Source organism: Oncorhynchus kisutch, unplaced genomic scaffold (assembly GCF_002021735.2).
Source record: "Oncorhynchus kisutch isolate 150728-3 unplaced genomic scaffold, Okis_V2 scaffold743, whole genome shotgun sequence".
In the NCBI taxonomy this organism is placed as follows: Eukaryota; Metazoa; Chordata; class Actinopteri; order Salmoniformes; family Salmonidae; genus Oncorhynchus; species Oncorhynchus kisutch.
This window is the reverse complement of record NW_022262688.1, coordinates 91,851-115,000: the sequence shown is the minus strand read 5'-3', so window position 1 is coordinate 115,000 and position 23,150 is coordinate 91,851. Positions and strand designations below refer to the sequence as shown.

At 44.4% G+C, this 23,150-nt stretch overlaps 2 protein-coding genes across 2 annotated transcripts in view; both read right to left on the bottom strand.

The window, feature by feature from the left end:
* Window positions 1-8,088: 8,088 nt before the first annotated feature.
* On the bottom strand, window positions 8,089-10,668 carry LOC109883991 (complement C1q-like protein 2). The gene has a single exon (XM_031816104.1). It carries the CDS (start codon window positions 10,538-10,540, stop codon window positions 9,902-9,904), a length of 639 nt encoding a protein of 212 aa, XP_031671964.1. The 5' UTR covers window positions 10,541-10,668; the 3' UTR covers window positions 8,089-9,901.
* Window positions 10,669-14,701: 4,033 nt separating this feature from the next.
* LOC116361747 (ras-related protein Rab-21) overlaps window positions 14,702-23,150 on the bottom strand; it is a 37,501-nt gene continuing 29,052 nt past the window's right edge. The window contains exons 5-7 of the mRNA XM_031816107.1: window positions 18,491-18,545; window positions 18,101-18,189; window positions 14,702-17,410 (exon numbers count right to left, since the gene is read on the bottom strand). Coding sequence (XP_031671967.1) covers window positions 17,268-17,410; window positions 18,101-18,189; window positions 18,491-18,545 — 287 coding nt within the window. The 3' untranslated portion in view covers window positions 14,702-17,267. The remainder of the gene's footprint in view (window positions 17,411-18,100; window positions 18,190-18,490; window positions 18,546-23,150) is intronic.

Genomic DNA, 23,150 nt, shown 5'->3' with positions numbered 1-23,150 from the left:
CTCAGCCTGTTCCCACTGGAGGCCACAGCAGTCAGTAATAATGCTTTAAGTTCAAGTACACACACTCCGTGAAGAACGGCTTGGTCTCTGGTTCACTCAACCACAAACATGATGATGACTCCCACAGTTAGACAGAGTGTGAGTGCAGTTTCGTGTATGACTAAAAATGAATATTCTCTCCATGGTGCCCTCCTACACACGCACGGACACGCACGAGCACAAATATATACACACACACACACACACCGACTAACGTTTTTAAAAACACAGGTCACTGTTTTCATGAGGTTATTGATGTCATTCTGTAAAAAGTGTCAGTGAACTTCTCCAGGAAACCTGCCAAGTAGTTTTCCTGGTGTGATGTCACCACCTTGGTCTGTGTTCACGGTTGCCATTAGTTTTCCTGGTGTGATGTCACCACCGTGGTCTGTGTTCACGGTTCCCATTAGTTTTCCTGGTGTGATGTCACCACCTTGGTCTGTGTTCACGGTTCCCATTCGTTTTCCAGGTGTGATGTCACCACCTTGGTCTGTGTTCACGGTTCCCATTTGTTTTCCTGGTGTGATGTCACCACCTTGGTCTGTGTTCACGGTTCCCATTAGTTTTCCTGGTGTGATGTCACCACCTTGGTCTGTGTTCACGGTTCCCATTAGTTTTCCTGGTGTGATGTCGCCACCTACTGGTCTTGTGTATTATTAGCTTCTAACCAGTACAACAAGAGGAGGACGCAGTTTGGCATTTATTGTCATGAATCTTGCCCTGGAGGCAGCTTGCAGAGTGGTCACTAGCTGGCACAGCCATAAAGTCAGAAAATATACATTTGAACCTAACCTTAAGCACACTGCTAACCCTAATGACTAATCCTTAACTTAAATGAAGACCAAAAAGCAAATGTTTGTTTTCATGAATTTTTACAATACAGCCTATTTTGACTTTGCAGCAAGGCCCATGTAATGAAAACCACACAGTTCTACCTCCAGGGCAAGATTAATGACCTGCGAGAAGGATGGGCCTCCTCCCGTATGAGGGAGAATCTCAAATGCATACTCCTCGCGTCCTCTCTCTCCTCGTCTCCTTCTCAAAAACACATTGGAAAAAAGCTAGAGGTCCTTCCCCTCTGATCTTCTCCTCCAGTGGGTTTTGAGAAGGAGACGAGGAGATATTAAGTTTCTCCATGACTCTTGTTTCTCTCAAGGTTTCTTCCTTCTAAGGAGATGTTGACTTGCCACTCTACTGCTGCTTGCATAGGGATCTAGGGCCGGCTTACGGTAAAAGCACTTTGTGACTGATGATATAGAAAGGGATTTATGGATGGAATTTGATTTGTCCCAGAGGGCAATTGGTTTAGCAGCAGGTAAGGATGAGACGTAAAAAACATGTAAAATCCACGTAAATCACAATGATACACCATGACAACATCACAATGATACACCATGACAACAACACAATGATACACCATGACAACAACACAATGATACACCATGACAACAACACAATGATACACCATGACAACAACACAATGATACACCATGACAACATCACAATGATACACCATGACAACAACACAATGATACACCATGACAACATCACAATGATACACCATGACAACAACACAATGATACACCATGACAACAACACAATGATACACCATGACAACAACACAATGATACACCATGACAACATCACAATGATACACCATGACAACAACACAATGATACACCATGACAACAACACAATGATACACCATGACAACAACACAATGATACACCATGACAACAACACAATGATACACCATGACAACATCACAATGATAGACCATGACAACAACACAATGATACACCATGACAACAACACAATGATACACCATGACAACAACACAATGATACACCATGACAACATCACAATGATACACCATGACAACAACACAATGATACACCATGACAACATCACAATGATACACCATGACAACAACACAATGATACACCATGACAACAACACAATGATACACCATGACAACAACACAATGATACACCATGACAACAACACAATGATACACCATGACAACAACACAATGATACACCATGACAACAACACAATGATACACCATGACAACAACACTATGATACACACTGACAACAACACAATGATACACCATGACAACAACACAATGATACACCATGACAACATCACAATGATACACCATGACAACAACACCATGACAATAACACAATAATACACACTGACAACAACACAATGATACACACTGACAACAACACAATGATTCACCATGACAACAACACAATGATACACACTGACAACAACACCATGACTATAACACATCTATACACACTGACAACAACACAATGATACACACTGACAACAACACCATGACTATAACACATCTATACACACTGACAACAACACAATGATTCACCATGACAACAACACCATGACAACAACACAATGTTACACCATGATTAAAAAACTATGACACAAAATGGCAACAACACAATGACAACAACACCATTATACACACTGACAACAACACAATGACAACAACACCATTATACACAATGACAACAACACCATTATACACACTGACAACAACACAATGACGCACAATTATAAAACATAACAGGATAAAAACCAACACATAACCAGATAGTTCAAATCATTGCCTGGCTAGCTCAGTCGGTGGAGCACGATCTCTTAATCTCAGTGTCCTTGGTTCAAGCCCCACGTTGGATGATCATTTCCTTGGGGGTGGCAGGTAACATAGAGGTTAGTGAAGCGGACCAGTAACGTTCCATTTCTGGTCGGAAGTGGGCCGGCAACTGAAGAGTTGAGAGTATCAGTAACCTAGATGCAATCACCTGCCGTTGTGCCTTTGAGCAAGGCAATTAACCCCTAAAATGCTCAACGGATGCAGAGGTACGGCTGCCCTCTGTTCCAATCTCTCCAGTCTCTGTATGTATAGGGCTGCCCTCTGTTCCAATCTCTGTATGTATAGGGCTGCCCTCTGTTCCAATCTCTGTATGTATAGGGCTGCCCTCTGTTCCAATCTCTGTATGTATAGGGCTGCCCTCTGTTCCAATCTCTGTATGTATAGGGCTGCCCTCTGTTCCAATCTCTGTATTTATAGGGCTGCCCTCTGCTCCAATCTCTCCAATCTCTGTATTTATAGGGCTGCCCTCTGCTCCAATCTCTGTATATATAGGGCTGCCCTCTGTTCCAATCTCTCCAATCTCTGTATGTATAGGGCTGCCCTCTGTTCCAATCTCTGTATATATAGGGCTGCCCTCTGTTCCAATCTCTCCAATCTCTGTATGTATAGGGCTGCCCTCTGTTCCAATCTCTGTATATATAGGGCTGCCCTCTGTTCCAATCTCTCCAATCTCTGTATATATAGGGCTGCCCTCTGCTCCAATCTCTCCTATCTCTGTATTTATAGGGCTGCCCTCTGTTCCAATCTCTCCAAATATAGGGCTGCCCTCTGCTCCAATCTCTCCAAATATAGGGCTGCCCTCTGCTCCAATCTCTCCAAATATAGGGCTGCCCTCTGCTCCAATCTCTGTATATATAGGGCTGCCCTCTGTTCCAATCTCTGTATATATAGGGCTGCCCTCTGCTCCAATCTCTCCAATCTCTGTATATATAGGGCTGCCCTCTGTTCCAATCTCTGTATATATAGGGCTGCCCTCTGTTCCAATCTCTGTGTATATAGGGCTGCCCTCTGCTCCAATCTCTGTATGTATAGGGCTTCCCTCTGTTCCAATCTCTCCAATCTCTGTATGTATAGGGCTGCCCTCTGTTCCAATCTCTGTATATATAGGGCTGCCCTCTGTTCCAATCTCTCCACTCTCTGTATATATAGGGCTGCCCTCTGCTCCAATCTCTCCAATCTCTGTATGTATAGGGCTGCCCTCTGTTCCAATCTCTGTATATATAGGGCTGCCCTCTGTTCCAATCTCTGTATATATAGGGCTGCCCTCTGCTCCAATCTCTCCAATCTCTGTATTTATAGGGCTGCCCTCTGCTCCAATCTCTCCAATCTCTGTATGTATAGGGCTGCCCTCTGCTCCAATCTCTGTATATATAGGGCTGCCCTCTGTTTCAATCTCTGTATGTATAGGGCTGCCCTCTGTTCCAATCTCTGTATATATAGGGCTGCCCTCTGTTCCAATCTCTGTATATATAGGGCTGCCCTCTGTTCCAATCTCTGTATATATAGGGCTGCCCTCTGTTCCAATCTCTCCATCTCTGTATGTATAGGGCTGCCCTCTGTTCCAATCTCTGTATATATAGGGCTGCCCTCTGTTCCAATCTCTCCAATCTCTGTATGTATAGGGCTGCCCTCTGTTCCAATCTCTGTATATATAGGGCTGCCCTCTGTTCCAATCTCTCCAATCTCTGTATATATAGGGCTGCCCTCTGCTCCAATCTCTCCAATCTCTGTATTTATAGGGCTGCCCTCTGTTCCAATCTCTCCAAATATAGGGCTGCCCTCTGCTCCAATCTCTCCAAATATAGGGCTGCCCTCTGCTCCAATCTCTCCAAATATAGGGCTGCCCTCTGCTCCAATCTCTGTATATATAGGGCTGCCCTCTGTTCCAATCTCTGTATATATAGGGCTGCCCTCTGTTCCAATCTCTGTATATATAGGGCTGCCCTCTGCTCCAATCTCTCCAATCTCTGTATATATAGGGCTGCCCTCTGTTCCAATCTCTGTATATATAGGGCTGCCCTCTGTTCCAATCTCTGTATATATAGGGCTGCCCTCTGCTCCAATCTCTGTATGTATAGGGCTTCCCTCTGTTCCAATCTCTCCAATCTCTGTATGTATAGGGCTGCCCTCTGTTCCAATCTCTGTATATATAGGGCTGCCCTCTGTTCCAATCTCTCCAATCTCTGTATATATAGGGCTGCCCTCTGCTCCAATCTCTCCAATCTCTGTATGTATAGGGCTGCCCTCTGTTCCAATCTCTGTATATATAGGGCTGCCCTCTGCTCCAATCTCTCCAATCTCTGTATATATAGGGCTGCCCTCTGCTCCAATCTCTCCAATCTCTGTATATATAGGGCTGCCCTCTGCTCCAATCTCTGTATATATAGGGCTGCCCTCTGCTCCAATCTCTGTATATATAGGGCTGCCCTCTGCTCCAATCTCTGTATATATAGGGCTGCCCTCTGCTCCAATCTCTGTATATATAGGGCTGCCCTCTGTTCCAATCTCTGTATTTATAGGGCTGCCCTCTGCTCCAATCTCTGTATATATAGGGCTGCCCTCTGCTCCAATCTCTCCAATCTCTGTATATATAGGGCTGCCCTCTGCTCCAATCTCTGTATATATAGGGCTGCCCTCTGCTCCAATCTCTCCAATCTCTGTATATATAGGGCTGCCCTCTGCTCCAATCTCTCCAATCTCTGTATATATAGGGCTGCCCTCTGTTCCAATCTCTGTATATATAGGGCTGCCCTCTGCTCCAATCTCTGTATATATAGGGCTGCCCTCTGTTCCAATCTCTGTATATATAGGGCTGCCCTCTGTTCCAATCTCTGTATATATAGGGCTGCCCTCTGTTCCAATCTCTGTATGTATAGGGCTGCCCTCTGCTCCAATCTCTGTATGTATAGGGCTGCCCTCTGTTCCAATCTCTGTATATATAGGGCTGCCCTCTGCTCCAATCTCTGTATATATAGGGCTGCCCTCTGCTCCAATCTCTGTATGTATAGGGCTGCCCTCTGCTCCAATCTCTGTATATATAGGGCTGCCCTCTGCTCCAATCTCTGTATGTATAGGGCTGCCCTCTGCTCCAATCTCTCCAATCTCTGTATATATAGGGCTGCCCTCTGCTCCAATCTCTGTATATATAGGGCTGCCCTGTGTTCCAATCTCTGTATATATAGGGCTGCCCTCTGCTCCAATCTCTGTATATATAGGGCTGCCCTCTGTTCCAATCTCTGTATATATAGGTGTTTCAGCCTAACTCAGTGTTTTCTGCCCAGCCCAGGACCCTTTAGTAAGGCCAACATGCAGGTGTTTCAGCCTAACTCAGTGTTTTCTGCCCAGCCCAGGACCCTTTAGTAAGGCCAACATGCAGGTGTTTCAGCCTAACTCAGTGTTTTCTGCCCAGCCCAGGACCCTTTAGTAAGGCCAACATGCAGGTGTTTCAGCCTAACTCAGTGTTTTCTGCCCAGCCCAGGACCCTTTAGTAAGGCCAACATGCAGGTGTTTCAGCCTAACTCAGTGTTTTCTGCCCAGCCCAGGACCCTTTAGTAAGGCCAACATGCAGGTGTTTCAGCCTAACTCAGTGTTTTCTGCCCAGCCCAGGACCCTTTAGTAAGGCCAACATGCAGGTGTTTCAGCCTAACTCAGTGTTTTCTGCCCAGCCCAGGACCCTTTAGTAAGGCCAACATGCAGGTGTTTCAGCCTAACTCAGTGTTTTCTGCCCAGCCCAGGACCCTTTAGTAAGGCCAACGTGCAGGTGTTTCAGCCTAACTCAGTGTTTTCTGCCCAGCCCAGGACCCTTTAGTAAGGCCAACGTGCAGGTGTTTCAGCCTAACTCAGTGTTTTCTGCCCAGCCCAGGACCCTTTAGTAAGGCCAACGTGCAGGTGTTTCAGCCTAACTCAGTGTTTTCTGCCCAGCCCAGGACCCTTTAGTAAGGCCAACATGCAGGTGTTTCAGCCTAACTCAGTGTTTTCTGCCCAGCCCAGGACCCTTTAGTAAGGCCAACATGCAGGTGTTTCAGCCTAACTCAGTGTTTTCTGCCCAGCCCAGGACCCTTTAGTAAGGCCAACATGCAGGTGTTTCAACCTAACTCAGTGTTTTCTGCCCAGCCCAGGACCCTTTAGTAAGGCCAACATGCAGGTGTTTCAGCCTAACTCAGTGTTTTCTGCCCAGCCCAGGACCCTTTAGTAAGGCCAACATGCAGGTGTTTCAGCCTAACTCAGTGTTTTCTGCCCAGCCCAGGACCCTTTAGTAAGGCCAACATGCAGGTGTTTCAACCTAACTCAGTGTTTTCTGCCCAGCCCAGGACCCTTTAGTAAGGCCAACATGCAGGTGTTTCAGCCTAACTCAGTGTTTTCTGCCCAGCCCAGGACCTCCACATCCGGCATCTTCACCTGTGGGATCATCTGAGACCAGCCACCTGGACAGCTGATGAAACTGAGGAGTATTTATGTCTGTAAGAACGCCCTTTATTGGGGAAAAACTCATTCTGATTGGCTGGGCCTGGCCCCCCATCTGTGACCCTGCCCAGTCATGTGAAATACATAGATTAGGGCCTAATGAATTTATTTCAATTGACTGATTTCCTTAAATGAGCAGCAGCTCAGTAAAATAGTTGAAATAGTTGCATGTTGCATTTCTACTTTAGTTCAGTATATATATATATATATATATATATATATATATATATATATATATATATATGTATATGTATATATATAAAAACATGTTAGGATCATGCCTGTAACATGTTAGGATCATGCCTGTAACATGTTAGGATCATGCCTGTAACATGTTAGGATCATGCCTGTAACATGTTAGGATCATGCCTGTAACATGTTAGGATCATGCCTGTAACATGTTAGGATCATGCCTATAACATGTTAGGATCATGCCTGTAACATGTTAGGATCATGCCTGTAACATGTTAGGATCATGCCTGTAGCATGTTAGGATCATGCCTGTAACATGTTAGGATCATGCCTGTAACATGTTAGGATCATGCCTGTAACATGTTAGGATCATGCCTGTAACATGTTTCTTACTACATGATGGATGTTGAAGTCAGATTTATTTTTTAAATGATGTAAATGGCCTTTTTTTCTGTTTGTAATTTTTAGTTTTTTTTGTTGTGTGTCTTGTTTGGTTTATGATATTTAAAAGAAGAAGAGGACATTATATTATTACTTACCGATAGATGTTCTTTTGTTTCGTTGAATTGATTTAATATTAGATCAGTTGTTTCTCAACGTGCCATCTGGCTTCTAAGAGTGAAGTGAAACCAAAACGGGGTAAATGATTACCAGTTATTTATGCACTTCTTTACCTCCCAAAAAATAAAGAAATCGTTTAACTGAAATATTATTTAGTTGTCTTTCTTAATTGGAGAAGAACATTTATTTATGCATTAGACATGGAGGCCCGTTTCCCATTCTGTCTCATTGATCAAACAAATGATTTATAAAAATAATTCACTAGTCAGTTATTGAAAAGAGAATCAGGTCTACACTTTCATTCTTCCACAAAGCAGCACAAAGATTGCATCACCCGATCAGTACGTACAAAAATAACTGAAAAATAACTTGAGCTTGTTAATATATCCCACTGGACTGGTTGGTTCTGATTCAGATGCGTTGGGTTAAATGATGAAGACACAAACAATTGTTTGTTTATCACCTTGTTATCAATGCTTAGTTCACACACACAAAAAATCATAAACATTTTTTTTGTCATAGTCATAAATCATAGTACTATATGTCATAAATCATAGTACTATATGTCATTAAATCATAGTACTATATGTCATAAATCATAGTACTATATGTCATAAATCATAGTACTATGTCATTAAATCATAGTACTATGTCATTCAATCATAGTACTATGTCATTAAATCATAGTACTATATGTCATAAATCATAGTACTATATGTCATAAATCATAGTACTATATGTCATAAATCATAGTACTATATGTCATAAATCATAGTACTATATGTCATAAATCATAGTACTATATGTCATTAAATCATAGTACTATGTCATTAAATCATAGTACTATATGTCATTAAATCATAGTACTATGTCATTAAATCATAGTACTATATGTCATAAATCATAGTACTATATGTCATTAAATCATAGTACTATATGTCATTAAATCATAGTACTATATGTCATTAAATCATAGTACTATGTCATTAAATCATAGTACTATATGTCATTAAATCATAGTACTATATGTCATTAAATCATAGTACTATGTCATTAAATCATAGTACTATATGTCATTAAATCATAGTACTATATGTCATTAAATCATAGTACTATGTCATTAAATCATAGTACTATATGTCATTAAATCATAGTACTATATGTCATAAATCATAGTATTATATGTCATAAATCATAGTACTATATGTCATAAATCATAGTACTATGATTTGACATATAGTACTATGATTTATGACATATAGTACTATGTAATTAAATCATAGTACTATATGTCATAAATCATAGTACTATATGTCATAAATCATAGTACTATGTCATAAATCATAGTACTATATGTCATAAATCATAGTACTATATGTCATTAAATCATAGTATTATATGTCATAAATCATAGTACTATATGTCATTAAATCATAGTACTATATGTCATAAATCATAGTACTATATGTCATAAATCATAGTACTATGTCATAAATCATAGTACTATATGTCATAAATCATAGTACTATATGTCATAAATCATAGTACTATATGTCATAAATCATAGTACTATGTCATAAATCATGGTACTATATGTCATAAATCATAGTACTATATGTCATAAATCATAGTACTATGTCATAAATCATAGTACTATATGTCATAAATCATAGTACTATATGTCATAAATCATAGTACTATATGTCATAAATCATAGTACTATATGTCATAAATCATAGTACTATATGTCATATATGTCATAAATCATAGTACTATATGTCATAAATCATAGTACTATATGTCATAAATCATAGTACTATATGTCATAAATCATAGTACTATGTCATTAAATCATAGTACTATGTCATAAATCATAGTACTATATGTCATAAATCATAGTACTATATGTCATAAAATCCTTATAAAGCAGTAGGATTCAGCGATAGAATAAACTGTTTTCTAAGTGAAGAGCAGAAAGCCAGTAAAGGTGCTGTGGTGATTATTGTCATCAAAGATGTTAAATCCTTCCATCAGTCGAGTGTAGACCTCATCTCCTGCATCCAACTGCAGTGTGACACCATTGGTTCCACCGTCCTCCGAGTCTGAAACATCATCGGTCACAGTCACCATTACAAGTCCATTTTTATACAGCGACACTCTTCTCCCCTTGCTGGAGGTTGTAAAGGCAGTGTATGTGAAGTAGTAGACTCCATTAACCGGTGCTCTGAAGATACCCGTCACCGGACTGTAAGCCTCACCAATATTGTTGAAGACATGTTTGTAGGCCAGGATGACATCATCACTATTTGGTCCTTTGGATTCAGACAGCGAGGCTGAGAAGGCCACCTTCGGTCTCTCTCCGTTCTCTCTCTTCAGTTCCTCCACAATGGCTCCCATCTCATTCAGTTTGGTGCTCTGTTGAGCCACAATGGCTCTCAGCTCCTGGAGTAGGACTCTCTGTTCCTCCACCTGGCTCTCGCTGGCCCTCTGTGTGGTTTCCATAAAGATTGGCTTCTTGTCAACGTCTCTACTTTGAAAAACCTGCAGCTCAGAGAGACAGCTGCCGAGAACAAACAGCAGAGCGACGAAGGTCCTCATCTTTCAGATCAACTCTGGGATCCTTTGGTATCAAAACACCTAAATTCAAGAATTCTATACAGATGAATAGTGAACCATTTACTCAGTCATTCATTGTTAATACTTAACTGTCCTTGGATAAGGTGCCGATGTAGCGATGTTCTGATGTTTAAGTTCAAAGTTTTTATTTATCCAACGGCAGACAGTAAACACTCTCTGAAATACTTGCTGTGTTGACAGAATTCTTTATATCAAGAGAATGAAATGAACTTATGTCTTATAAAATGATATACGATGTAGAGTGCAGAAAGTGAGTTACAGACAGTACTTTGGCAAATAAGAAAGTATTTATTTTAAACCTCCCTCTTTGGGCTGGATGTGTCCATGTATAGGTCATACATGCTTAATCTATGAGCATAATTACTTTACCTCAATTAACCATCAAATCCATAGTTTAAAAGCAACTGGTTTTTTAAAGCCATTTTCTCTACATTTCCCCCAACGTGGGCCAGCCCCCTAGCAATTCAAGTTATAGCCAATGAGCGCCAACCTCCTGCATTTGAGTGACAGCTAGCAAGAGGCCTGCCCAGCGTTACCCAATGGGTTTGCAGGACTCAGTGGACACAGCAGAGAGAGAGAGAGATCAATGACGTGGTGCACATACAGAGTCATTAAAAGTTGTTTTCCAACCACTCCACACTTTTCTTGTTAACAAACTATAGTTTTGGCAAGTCAGTTAGGACATCTACTTTGTGCATGACACAAGTAATTTTTCCAACAATTGTTTACAGACAGATTTTCACTTATAATTCATGTATTACAATTCCAGTGGGTCAGAAGTTGACTGTGCCTTGAAAATTATGTCACGACATTAGAAGCTTTTGATTGAAATAATTTAAGTTAATTGGAGGTGTACCTGTGGATGTATTTCAAGGCCTACATTCAAACTCAGTGCCTCTTTGCTGGAAATCATGGGACAATCAAAAGAAATCAGCCAAAACCTCAAAAAATAAATTGTAGAGTCTGGTTCATCCTTGGGAGCAATTTCCAAATGCCTCAAGGTACCACGTTCATCTGTACAAACAATAGTACGCAAGTATAAACACAATGGTACCATGCAAACATCATAGCGCTCAGGAAGGAAATGGGTTCTTAGAAACTTATTGTGAGAAGCATGTGGAAGGCTACCCAAAACGTTTGACTCAAGTTAAACAATTGAATGGCAATTAACTCAATTAGTATTTGGTAGCATGTAAACTTCTGACCAATTGGGAATGTGATGAAAGAAATAAAAGCTGAAATAAATCATTCTCTCTACTATTATTCTGACATTTCACATTCTTAAAATAAAGTGGTGATCCTAGTTGGAAGCACAGAACAAACTAGAATGTCATTGTATGCTGTAGAATATAGATTTCCCTATACTGGAACTAAGGGGCCTAGCCCGAACCAGGAAAAACTGCACCAGACCACCAAATCTTACAGTTGGCATTACTCATAGAGGCAGGTAGCGTTCTCCTGGCATCCACCAAACACAGATTCTCCAGGTTCTCCTGGCATCCACCAAACACAGATTCGTCCCTTGGACAGCCAGATGGTGAAGAGTGATTCATCGCTCCAGAGAACGTGTTTCCACTGCTCCAGAGTCCAATGGCGGCAAGCTTTACACCACTCCAGCCAACGCTTGGCATTGAGAATGGTGATCTTAGGCTTGTGTGTGGCTGCTCAGCCATGGAAACCCATTTCATGAAGCTCCAGACAAACTGTTATTGTGCTGATGTTGGTTCCAGAAGCACTTTGGAACTCGGTAGTGAGTGTTGCAACCGAAGACAGACAATGTTTACGCGTTACGTGCTTCAGTGGTCCCGTTCTGTAAGCTTGTGTGGCCTACCACTGAGGCTGAGCTGTCGTTGCTCCTAGACGTTTCCACTTCACAATAACAGCACTTACATTTGAGCGGGGCAGCTCTAGTAGAGCATACATTTGACGAACTGACTTGTTGGAAAAGTGGCATCCTATCACTGTGCCAAGTTGAAAGTCACTGAGCTCTGAGTGTGAGGCCTGAGTGAGGCCATTCTACTGCCAATGAGATTGCATGGCTGTGTGCTTGGTGTTATATACCTGTCAGCAACAGGTGGGGCTGAAATAGCCGAATCCACTCATTTTAAGGGGATTCACTATATACACAAAAGTATCTCAATAGTCAGCAGAATCGCCCATTCGTATGGTTTAAATAACATGGGTAATATCTGAGTGGTGTAAATTGATATTTAGGTAGACTTCCACATTTATATAATTTTTATTTAACTAGGCAAGTCAGTTAAGAACAAATTCTTATTTACAATGACGGGCCTACCCTGGCCAAACCCGGACGACGCTGGGCCAATTGTGCGCCACCCTGTGGGACTCCCAATCACGGCCGGATGTGATACAGCCTGGATACAAACCGGGGACTGTAGTGATGCCTCTTGCACGGAGATGCAGTGCCTTAGACCGCTGCGCCACTCGGGAACAACCCAGCCTCTAGAACAACCCAAACCATGAAGACCATGCTTCATTGAAGACTGAGCTTGTCAAATGTGTAGGGCAGGGCTGTCCAACCCTGTTCCCAGAGACCTACCCTCCTGTAGGTTTTCTTCCTTTCAACCCCAGTTGTAACTAACCTGATTCAGTTTATCATCCAGCTAATTATTAGAATCAGGTGTGCTAGATTATGGTTGGAGAAAACTTACAGGACAGTAGATCTTCAGGAACAGGGTTGGAGTGAAAACCTACAGGACAGTAGATCTCCAGGAACAGGGTTGGAGTGAAAACCTACAGGACAGTAGATCTCCAGGAACAGGGTTGGAGTGAAAACCTACAGGACAGTAGCTCTCCAGGAACAGGGTTTGGAGTGAAAACCTACAGGACAGTAGATCTCCAGGAACAGGGTTTGGAGAGCCCTGGTGTAGGGGAATCTCTTTATCACGGTGTGGATACAGTATGTAGGTCTACCTGGTCACCATATTGTTAACTCTTATGGAGACCAGAGGCTGTAGTGACTGGGTTTAACCAGTCAGCAAATGAAATGAAGCTTTTCATCCTGGTGCAGAATAAACCAGGGCAGAGTAGCACATCTAGGTTCAAACACTATTCCATATCATTACCAATACTTCAGCTGTGACTGAGTTTGGAATTAAAAGTATAAACCCTGACTATCTGGCACAAGCAAACATTGTTGAATGGTCTTTGAACCCAGGTCTGTAGAGTAGAGACCAATCATGAATCTCTCCCCGTTTCCCTGCAGAAACCCACCATTGACATGTAATTAAATAACATGAGATCTGGAATGAAGTCTCCCTCCCCTTAGGTCTCCTCTTGGTGGAGCCGGCGCCGTTGGTATCGTCTCAGGAAGTTACACTTTTACAACATGTTCTCCTCCAATCAGAAGCAGTAGAACATGTTCTCCTCCAATCAGAAGCAGTAGAACATGTTCTCCTCCAATCAGAAGCAGTAGAACATGTTCTCCTCCAATCAGAAGCAGTAGAACATGTTCTCCTCCAATCAGAAGCAGTAGAACATGTTCTCCTCCAATCAGAAGCAGTAGAACATGTTCTCCTCCAATCAGAAGCAGTAGAACATGTTCTCCTCCAATCAGAAGCAGTAGAACATGTTCTCCTCCAATCAGAAGCAGTAGAACATGTTCTCCTCCAATCAGAAGCAGTAGAACATGTTCTCCTCCAATCAGAAGCAGTAGAACATGTTCTCCTCCAATCAGAAGCAGTAGAACATGTTCTCCTCCAATCAGAAGCAGTAGAACATGTTCTCCTCCAATCAGAAGCAGTAGAACATGTTCTCCTCCAATCAGAAGCAGTAGAACATGTTCTCCTCCAAATCAGAAGCAGTAGAACATGTTCTCCTCCAAATCAGAAGCAGTAGAACATGTTCTCCTCCAATCAGAAGCAGTAGAATATGTTCTCCTCCAATCAGAAGCAGTAGAATATGTTCTCCTCCAATCAGAAGCAGTAGAACATGTTCTCCTCCAATCAGAAGCAGTAGAACATGTTCTCCTCCAATCAGAAGCAGTGCGTGACGACCAAACTCTATGTATTCTGAATATGTTTAAGTTCAAAACAGTTGGAGGATGTGAAACGAAGCTTCAATTGTTTCATTAAAAAGAATGACAATGTATTTGACACCTATGTGTTGTAAATAGTTATAATTGTTCTATTATAAAACACACGACACTAGCAGTTTAAAAAAATTACAATTCCAGAAAGTGTGCTTTCATCCACAATTGTTATTTCATTTTACAATCATTAAACAAGACTATTGTACACTTTTCTACACCTGCGTATCGTTTCCCCAAAGCTTGTAAAAAGCAGATAAAACATCCAGCGTTATTCATACGTTACTTTTTGGGTTGTTTTTTTAACAATGTATTTTTTTTGTGTCATTTACATTTTTCACAGAGCAACTCGGCAAACAGGAAGAAAACACAGTGGAACAAAAGCATTGATAGTGACGGGTCAGTGCAAAACACCTGCATTTTAAATCAGAGAGAAAGATCAGGAGAGAGGAGGGGAAGAGAGAACTGCCATGTTGTTGTTGTTGTTGTTGAAAAAGCACAATGCCTGTATTCTTAAAGGGTCTCAGAGCAGAAACGCTGATCTAGGATCAGTTTAGTCTTTTAGAACTTAAATCAACAAGGTTACAGAGACAGGTGGGACTCCTACCGAGGGGCTTAAAGAACACAGGTGGGACTCCTACCGAGAAGCTTAAAGAACACAGGTGGGACTCCTACCGAGAGGCTTAAAGAACACAGGTGGGACTCCTACCGAGGGGCTTAAAGACCACAGGTGGGACTCCTACCGAGAGGCTTAAAGAACACAGGTGGGACTCCTACCGAGAGGCTTAAAGAACACAGGTGGGACTCCTACCGAGAGGCTTAAAGAACACAGGTGGGACTCCTACCGAGAGGCTTAAAGAACACAGGTGGGACTCCTACCGAGAGGCTTAAAGACCACAGGTGGGACTCCTACCGAGAGGCTTAAAGAACACAGGTGGGACTCCTACCGAGAGGCTTAAAGACCACAGGTGGGACTCCTACCGAGAAGCTTAAAGACCACAGGTGGGACTCCTACCGAGAAGCTTAAAGACCACAGGTGGGACTCCTACCGAGAAGCTTAAAGACAACAGGTGGGACTCCTACCGAGAGGCTTAAAGACCACAGGTGGGACTCCTACCGAGAGGCTTAAAGACCACAGGTGGGACTCCTACCGAGAGGCTTAAAGAACACAGGTGGGACTCCTACCGAGAGGCTTAAAGAACACAGGTGGGACTCCTACCGAGAGGCTTAAAGACCACAGGTGGGGCTCCTACCGAGAGGCTTAAAGACCACAGGTGGGACTCCTACCGAGAAGCTTAAAGAACACAGGTGGGACTCCTACCGAGAGGCTTAAAGAACACAGGTGGGACTCCTACCGAGAAGCTTAAAGAACACAGGTGGGACTCCTACCGAGAAGCTTAAAGACCACAGGTGGCACTCCTACCGAGAAGCTTAAAGAACACAGGTGGGACTCCTACCGAGAGGCTTAAAGAACACAGGTGGGACTCCTACCGAGAAGCTTAAAGACCACAGGTGGGACTCCTACCGAGAGGCTTAAAGAACACAGGCCAAGAAAAGAGCTGGATGATGGAATCAAAGGGCTTTCACCACTTCACCACCACAGAAGAAGAAGCAGTACCAAGGGCTTGGACACATTTCCATACAACATGTACATTAGTTTATCAACAATAAAGAAAGATCAGGTTGTTCTTTTCTTCTCTCTCTAAAGTGAAACAAAATGAAGCCTTCAGAGACGGATCTCCCCGTCATGCACATTATCCTCACATCTGGGGTATGACTGTTTATGATTTATAATTTAGTACAGTCTGGTGGTTTGTGTTCATTTGAGAGAGGTGGGGACAGTGTGTGAGTGTGTATTTCACACTAGTGTGCTAGAAGTCCATCTGCTAGTTTGTAGAAAGACGGGAGGAGAGGCAGAGTCATTCCTTCCATGTTCTCTTCATCACTCAGAGGTCTCATATGGATGGATCAGGGGGGGGGGGGGGGTCAGAGGTCTCATATGGATGGATCAGGAGGGGGTCAGAGGTCTCATATGGATGGATCAGGGGGGGGTCAGAGGTCTCATATGGATGGGTCAGGATGGGGTGTCAGAGGTCTCATATGGATGGTCAGGGGGGGGGGGTCAGAGGTCTCATATGGATGGGTCAGGGGGGGTGTCAGAGGTCTCATATGGATGGGTCGGGGGGGGGGGGGGGTGTCAGAGGTCTCATATGGATGGATCAGGGGGGGGTCAGAGGTCTCATATGGATGGGTCAGGGGGGGTGTCAGAGGTCTCATATGGATGGGTCAGGGGGGGGGGGTCAGAGGACTCATATGGATGGGTCAGAGGTCTCATATGGATGGGTCAGGAGGGGGTCAGAGGTCTCATATGGATGGGTCAGGAGGGGGGGGCCAATGAATGAATATTACAGTATAAAGAATGGTATATAAGCACATTGTTCCATAGAGGGAGAAGTGTAGTGAGTAAAGTGGATGATGACTCAGAGGGAGAACAGCAGTCTTCATGTGATAAGGAGGGAGATGAGAGGGGAGGCAACAGTCCTGGTTGCTTAAGGGGGGGGAAGGGGGAGGATGGGGTAAGTTGGGACATAGAGGTGGGGGGGTTGGGACATGGGGGGGGGTAAGTTGGGACGTGGAGGGTTAAGCGGATGAGCAGCAGCCCCCTGCGGCCGTGGCGGCTTGAGGGTCATCGTCCACGATCTGTACCCCCCTTCGTGATGTTGTTGACTGGCTGGCTCCGTTACCCTTCGCCCTCTCCTCTGCTTGGGCCGTCTCCATCATTCCTGTCAACGAGAGGGAGAGTCAGTACTGTGGGGAGACGAGAGGGAGAGTCAGTACTGTGGGGAGACGAGAGGGAGAGTCAGTACTGTGGGGAGACGAGAGGGAGAGTCAGTACTGTGGGGAGACGAGAGGGAGAGTCAGTACTGTGGGGAGACGAGAGGGAGAGTCAGTACTGTGGGGAGACGAGAGGGAGAGTCAGTACTGTGGGGAGACGAGAGGGAGAGTCAGTACTGTGGGGAGACGAGAGGGAGAGTCAGTACTGTGGGGAGACGAGAGGGAGAGTCAGTACTGTGGGGAGACGAGAGGGAGAGTCAGTACTGTGGGGAGACGAGAGGGAGAGTCAGTACTGTGGGAAGACGAGAGGGAGAGTCAGTACTGTGGGAGACGAGAGGGAGAGTCAGTACTGTGGGGAGACGAGAGGGAGAGTCAGTACTGTGGGAAGACGAGAGGGAGAGTCAGTACTGTGGGAGACGAGAGGGAGAGTCAGTACTGTGGGAGACGAGAGGGAGAGTCAGTACTGTGGGGAGGCAAAGTCCTACCAACAAAAGCTGAAAGTCCTTACAACCAAGAAAGTCCAATCTACAAAAATCAAAGTCCTACCAGTTGGTCCATGATAATATAATATTTTGGTCTGAACCGGAGCCATTACATTCATCATCACTATTCCATTACATGTTAGAACGGCTGCTTACTTTTACACAAGTCAAGGAAGAGTTCTTCTATCCCCTTGTTTAGTTTGGCTGATGTGTGATAGTGTTTTGCCCCCACCGACTCTGCATACCTGTGGAGGAGAGGAATCCACAGAGAAAAACAGACAGATCCGTTAGAACCAATCACCATTCAATTGTCAACACTCCACAGACAAAATGTGCGTTTTAGTTATCGATATTCCGACCAAATCACCGTTCAATTAAATCAACGTTCACGTAGAAAAAGAAGGCTGTGGACTTCATGTTTAGACACCGTTATGAAAAAAGGTACTGCCAAAGCAGTACAGCACCATAAGCTGATAAGACTGAACACCGCCTGCTGTACAAGGTCTCTCTATGGTACAGTTACAGGAGAAGAGTGACAAAACGAACCCTTCTGCCTCTTCAACTGATACATGTCTCTCCTTCTCCAGATCTACTTTATTACCTAAGAGAAGAACAAAGAGGATATATTAGTTTAGAGATCACATACGGTATATTTAAACATTAGCACCACCAACTGTACGTCTAGTAAAGTGAAGGCACACTTTATTTAACCAGGAAGAGATCATGGAGGTTAGAACCCTCTCATGTGATGGGGGCGTGACTGCAACAGTTACGTTTATCCTGACAGTGTTGGTTTAACTCATGATCTACAATGCAGAAGTCAATGACCACCACACACAATTACACCAAATTGCATTTTATATTTTTGTTCAGTGTGCACACACATGTGTGTAGGTATGATATATGTGTGTGGTGTGTGTATGCTAAGTGTGTGTGGTGTGTGTATGGTGTGTGTGTATATGTGGTGTGTGTGTGTGTACAAACACACACACTGAACAAAAATATAAAATGCAACATGTAAAGTGTTGGTCCCATGTCTCAACAGCGGAAATAAAATAATGCAGAAATGTTCCATACTGACAAAAAGTTTATTTCTCTCAAATTTTGTGCACAACTGTATTTACATTCCTGTTAGTAAACATTTCTCCTTTGCAAAGATAATCCATCCACCTGACAGGTGTGGCATATCAAGAAGCTGATTAAACTCCATGATCATTACATAGGTGCACCTTGTGCTGGGGACAATAAAGGGCCACTAAAAAGAATTGCAGTGGTCACACAACACAACGCCACAGAAGTTCAGTTTTACAGCAGCGTGCAATTGGCACCAAAGCCATTGCCAGGGGATTGAATGGTAATTTCTCTACCATAATTTCTGTCTGTAAATAAAGCCCTTTTGGGGGGGGGGGAAATTATTCTGATTGCTCAGTGGATGGGCCCGGCTCCCAAGTGGGTGGGCCTACGCCCTCCCAGGTCAACCTATGGCTGCACCCCTGCCCAGTCATGAGAAATACATAGATTAGGGCCTAATGCTAATAATCATTTCAATTGACCAAATTCCTTCTATGAACTGTAACTCAGTAAAATCGTTGCGTTAATATTTTTGTTCAGTACAGGGTCATTTCCCCCCTCGTTTTTGTGAGGAAAATACATTTCCCACAGCAGTTAGTCTAGTTAAGATGAGATCCCATAAAATCGGTTGACCAATATGTGATTATTATTATCTGACCCTGCAGGTCATCTATGAACGTTTGAACATCTTGGCCATGTTCTGTTATAATCTCCACCCGGCACAGCCAGAAGAGGACCGGCCACCCCTCAGAGCCTGGTTCCTCTACCCGGCACAGCCAGAAGAGGACCGGCCACCCCTCAGAGCCTGGTTCCTCTCTAGGTTTCTAATCTCCACCCAGCACAGCCAGAAGAGGACTGGCCACCCCTCAGAGCCTGGTTCCTCTCTAGGTTTCTAATCTCCACCCAGCACAGCCAGAAGAGGACTGGCCACCCCTCAGAGCCTGGTTCCTCTCTAGGTTTCTAATCTCCACCCAGCACAGCCAGAAGAGGACTGGCCACCCCTCAGAGCCTGGTTCCTCTCTAGGTTTCTAATCTCCACCCAGCACAGCCAGAAGAGGACTGGCCACCCCTCAGAGCCTGGTTCCTCTCTAGGTTTCTAATCTCCACCCAGCACAGCCAGAAGAGGACTGGCCACCCCTCAGAGCCTGGTTCCTCTCTAGGTTTCTAATCTCCACCCAGCACAGCCAGAAGAGGACTGGCCACCCCTCAGAGCCTGGTTCCTCTCTAGGTTTCTAATCTCCACCCAGCACAGCCAGAAGAGGACTGGCCACCCCTCAGAGCCTGGTTCCTCTCTAGGTTTCTAATCTCCACCCAGCACAGCCAGAAGAGGACTGGCCACCCCTCAGAGCCTGGTTCCTCTCTAGGTTTCTAATCTCCACCCAGCACAGCCAGAAGAGGACTGGCCACCCCTCAGAGCCTGGTTCCTCTCTAGGTTTCTAATCTCCACCCAGCACAGCCAGAAGAGGACTGGCCACCCCTCAGAGCCTGGTTCCTCTCTAGGTTTCTTCCTAGGTTCTGACCTTTCTAGGGAGTTTTTCCTAGCCACCGTGCTTCTACACCTGCATGGCTTGCTGTTTGGGGTTTTAGGCTGGGATTCTGTACAGCACGTTGTGACATTGACTGATGCAAAAAGGGCTTTATAAATACATTTGATTGTTTGACCAACATACATTGCTTTATTTTTATATTTCGTCTTTTACAAAAATATGTTTATCTTTATTCCACAGCTAACGCGCAGATATTATATACATAGAACAAACAAATCCGTCTGAAGAGGGCGCTCTATGGACTGCTCACTGAGCATCATTCAGCGCAACGTCACAACGTGAGAAAGAGTAGTCATGGTGGCTTGACAGTGAGTAGTTTGCCACAGCCAGCGACAGCATATTTGAATAAGTAAATAAAGTACACTTCACCAAGTAAGCAGCCCTGTCCTCATAACATCTCCCACTTCGTTAACGTTAGTTAGGCTTGTAGCTAGCCAGCAAGGTAGTTAGCCTAGCTAGCCATCAAGGCAGCTAGCCAGCAAGGCAGCTAGCCAGCAAGGCAGCTAGCCAGCAAGGTAGCTAGCCAGCAAGGTAGCCAGACATGCAAGGTAGCTAGCCATGCAAGGTAGCTAGCCATGCAAGGTATTTAGCCTAGCTAGCCAGCAAGGTAGTTAGCCAGCAAGGTATTTAGCCTAGCTAGCCAGCAAGGTAGTTAGCCAGCAAGGTATTTAGCCTAGCTAGCCAGTAAGGTAGTTAGCCTGCATCTCAATGCCTAGGTTGTGAACAGTGCAGTTTCAGATGGACTTTGAGACTTTCTTGTTTATTAGTGTGCTTGTGGTGTTTCAGCAGACACCTCTGCATTCTTATGCACTGCCATAGATAAATATTTGTCTTAAGTTGTACCTAAGAAGGTAAACTGAACAACGGTTTTGTATTGATTTAGGATATAGTAGCTTTTTTGGTGGTTATCTTGTAAACAACAAATAAAATGTTCTTAAATGATGCGTTAAGAAATCATAATTTGGAGTATCTGTTAATAAACTTCTAGAAAAAAAGTGTGTTTTTCATGCCACATCTAAAAACCAATATCAAAATCGGTGACTTCTACCTCCCTAAAATCAGTATCCGACCCACAAATCCCATACGGGTCGGGCTCTAGTTAAGCTATCACATAAATATTGAGGAGGATGTCACCACAACAATGTCAACAATTATCTACTCTGTGCAACTCGTGCTGCATTTGAAAGGTTCCCTAGCTGCTGGTCGGAGAAGACTGAACGTCAGGGTTGAAAGTTGTAGGCTTTGACATTTCAGAGGGAGAGAGCAACGGGATGTGTCTGAAGCACATTTAGCTGTCCGACAGCTGGTCTTATGTGACTGAAATTTGGAGGAAAGAGAATATCAACTATATTCTAGACTCCCTCCATCCTGGCAACATTATAATGAAATTATTAAGATTGCTATTTAATTGCAGGGCCCCGTAACTAAACTAAATTCTCCACGCCACTTTTAATATATATATATTTTTTACCTTTATTTATTTAACTAGGCAAGTCAGTTAAGAACAAATTCTTATTTTCAATGACAGCCTGGGAACAGTGGGTTAACTGCCTGTTCAGGGGCAGAACAACAGATTTGTACTTTGTCAGCTCGGGGATTCGAACTTGCAACCTTTCGGTTACTAGTCCAACGCTCTAACCACTAGGCCCAACCCGCCTCTAACCACTAAGGCCCAACCCGCCTCTAACCACTAAGGCCCAACCCGCCTCTAACCACTAAGGCCCAACCCGCCTCTAACCACTAAGGCCCACCCCGCCTCTAACCACTAAGGGCCACCCCGCCTCTAACCACTAAGGGCCACCCCGCCTCTAACCACGAGGCCACCCCGCCTCTAACCACGAGGCCAACCCGCCTCTAACCACTAGGCCCAACCCGCCTCTAACCACTAGGCCCAACCCGCCTCTAACCACTAGGCCCAACCCGCCTCTAACCACTAGGCCCAACCCGCCTCTAACCACTAGGCCCAACCCGCCTCTAACCACTAGGCCCAACCCGCCTCTAACCACTAGGCCCCACCCGCCTCTAACCACTAGGCCCCACCCGCCTCTAACCACTAGGCCCCACCCGCCTCTAACCACTAGGCCACCCCGCCTCTAACCACTAGGCCACCCCGCCTCTAACCACTAGGCCACCCCGCCTCTAACCACTAGGCCACCCCGCCTCTAACCACTAGGCCACCCCGCCTCTAACCACTAGGCCACCCCGCCTCTAACCACTAGGCTAACCCCGCCTCTAACCACCCCGCCTCTAACCACCCCGCCTCTAACCACCCCGCCTCTAACCACCCCGCCTCTAACCACCCCGCCTCTAACCACTAGGCCACCCTGCCTCTAACCACTAGGCCACCCTGCCTCTAACCACTAGGCCACCCTGCCTCTAACCACTAGGCCACCCTGCCTCTAACCACTAGGCCACCCTGCCTCTAACCACTAGGCCACCCTGCCTCTAACCACTAGGCCACCCTGCCTCTAACCACTAGGCCACCCTGCCTCTAACCACTAGGCCACCCTGCCTCTAACCACTAGGCCACCCTGCCTCTAACCACTAGGCTACCCTGCCTCTAACCACTAGGCCACCCCGCCTCTAAC

Excerpts from the sequence above, each read along its gene's own strand:
- LOC109883991 (XM_031816104.1), bottom strand. The coding sequence starts at position 10,540 with ATGAGGACCTTCGTCGCTCTGCTGTTTGTTCTCGGCAGCTGTCTCTCT.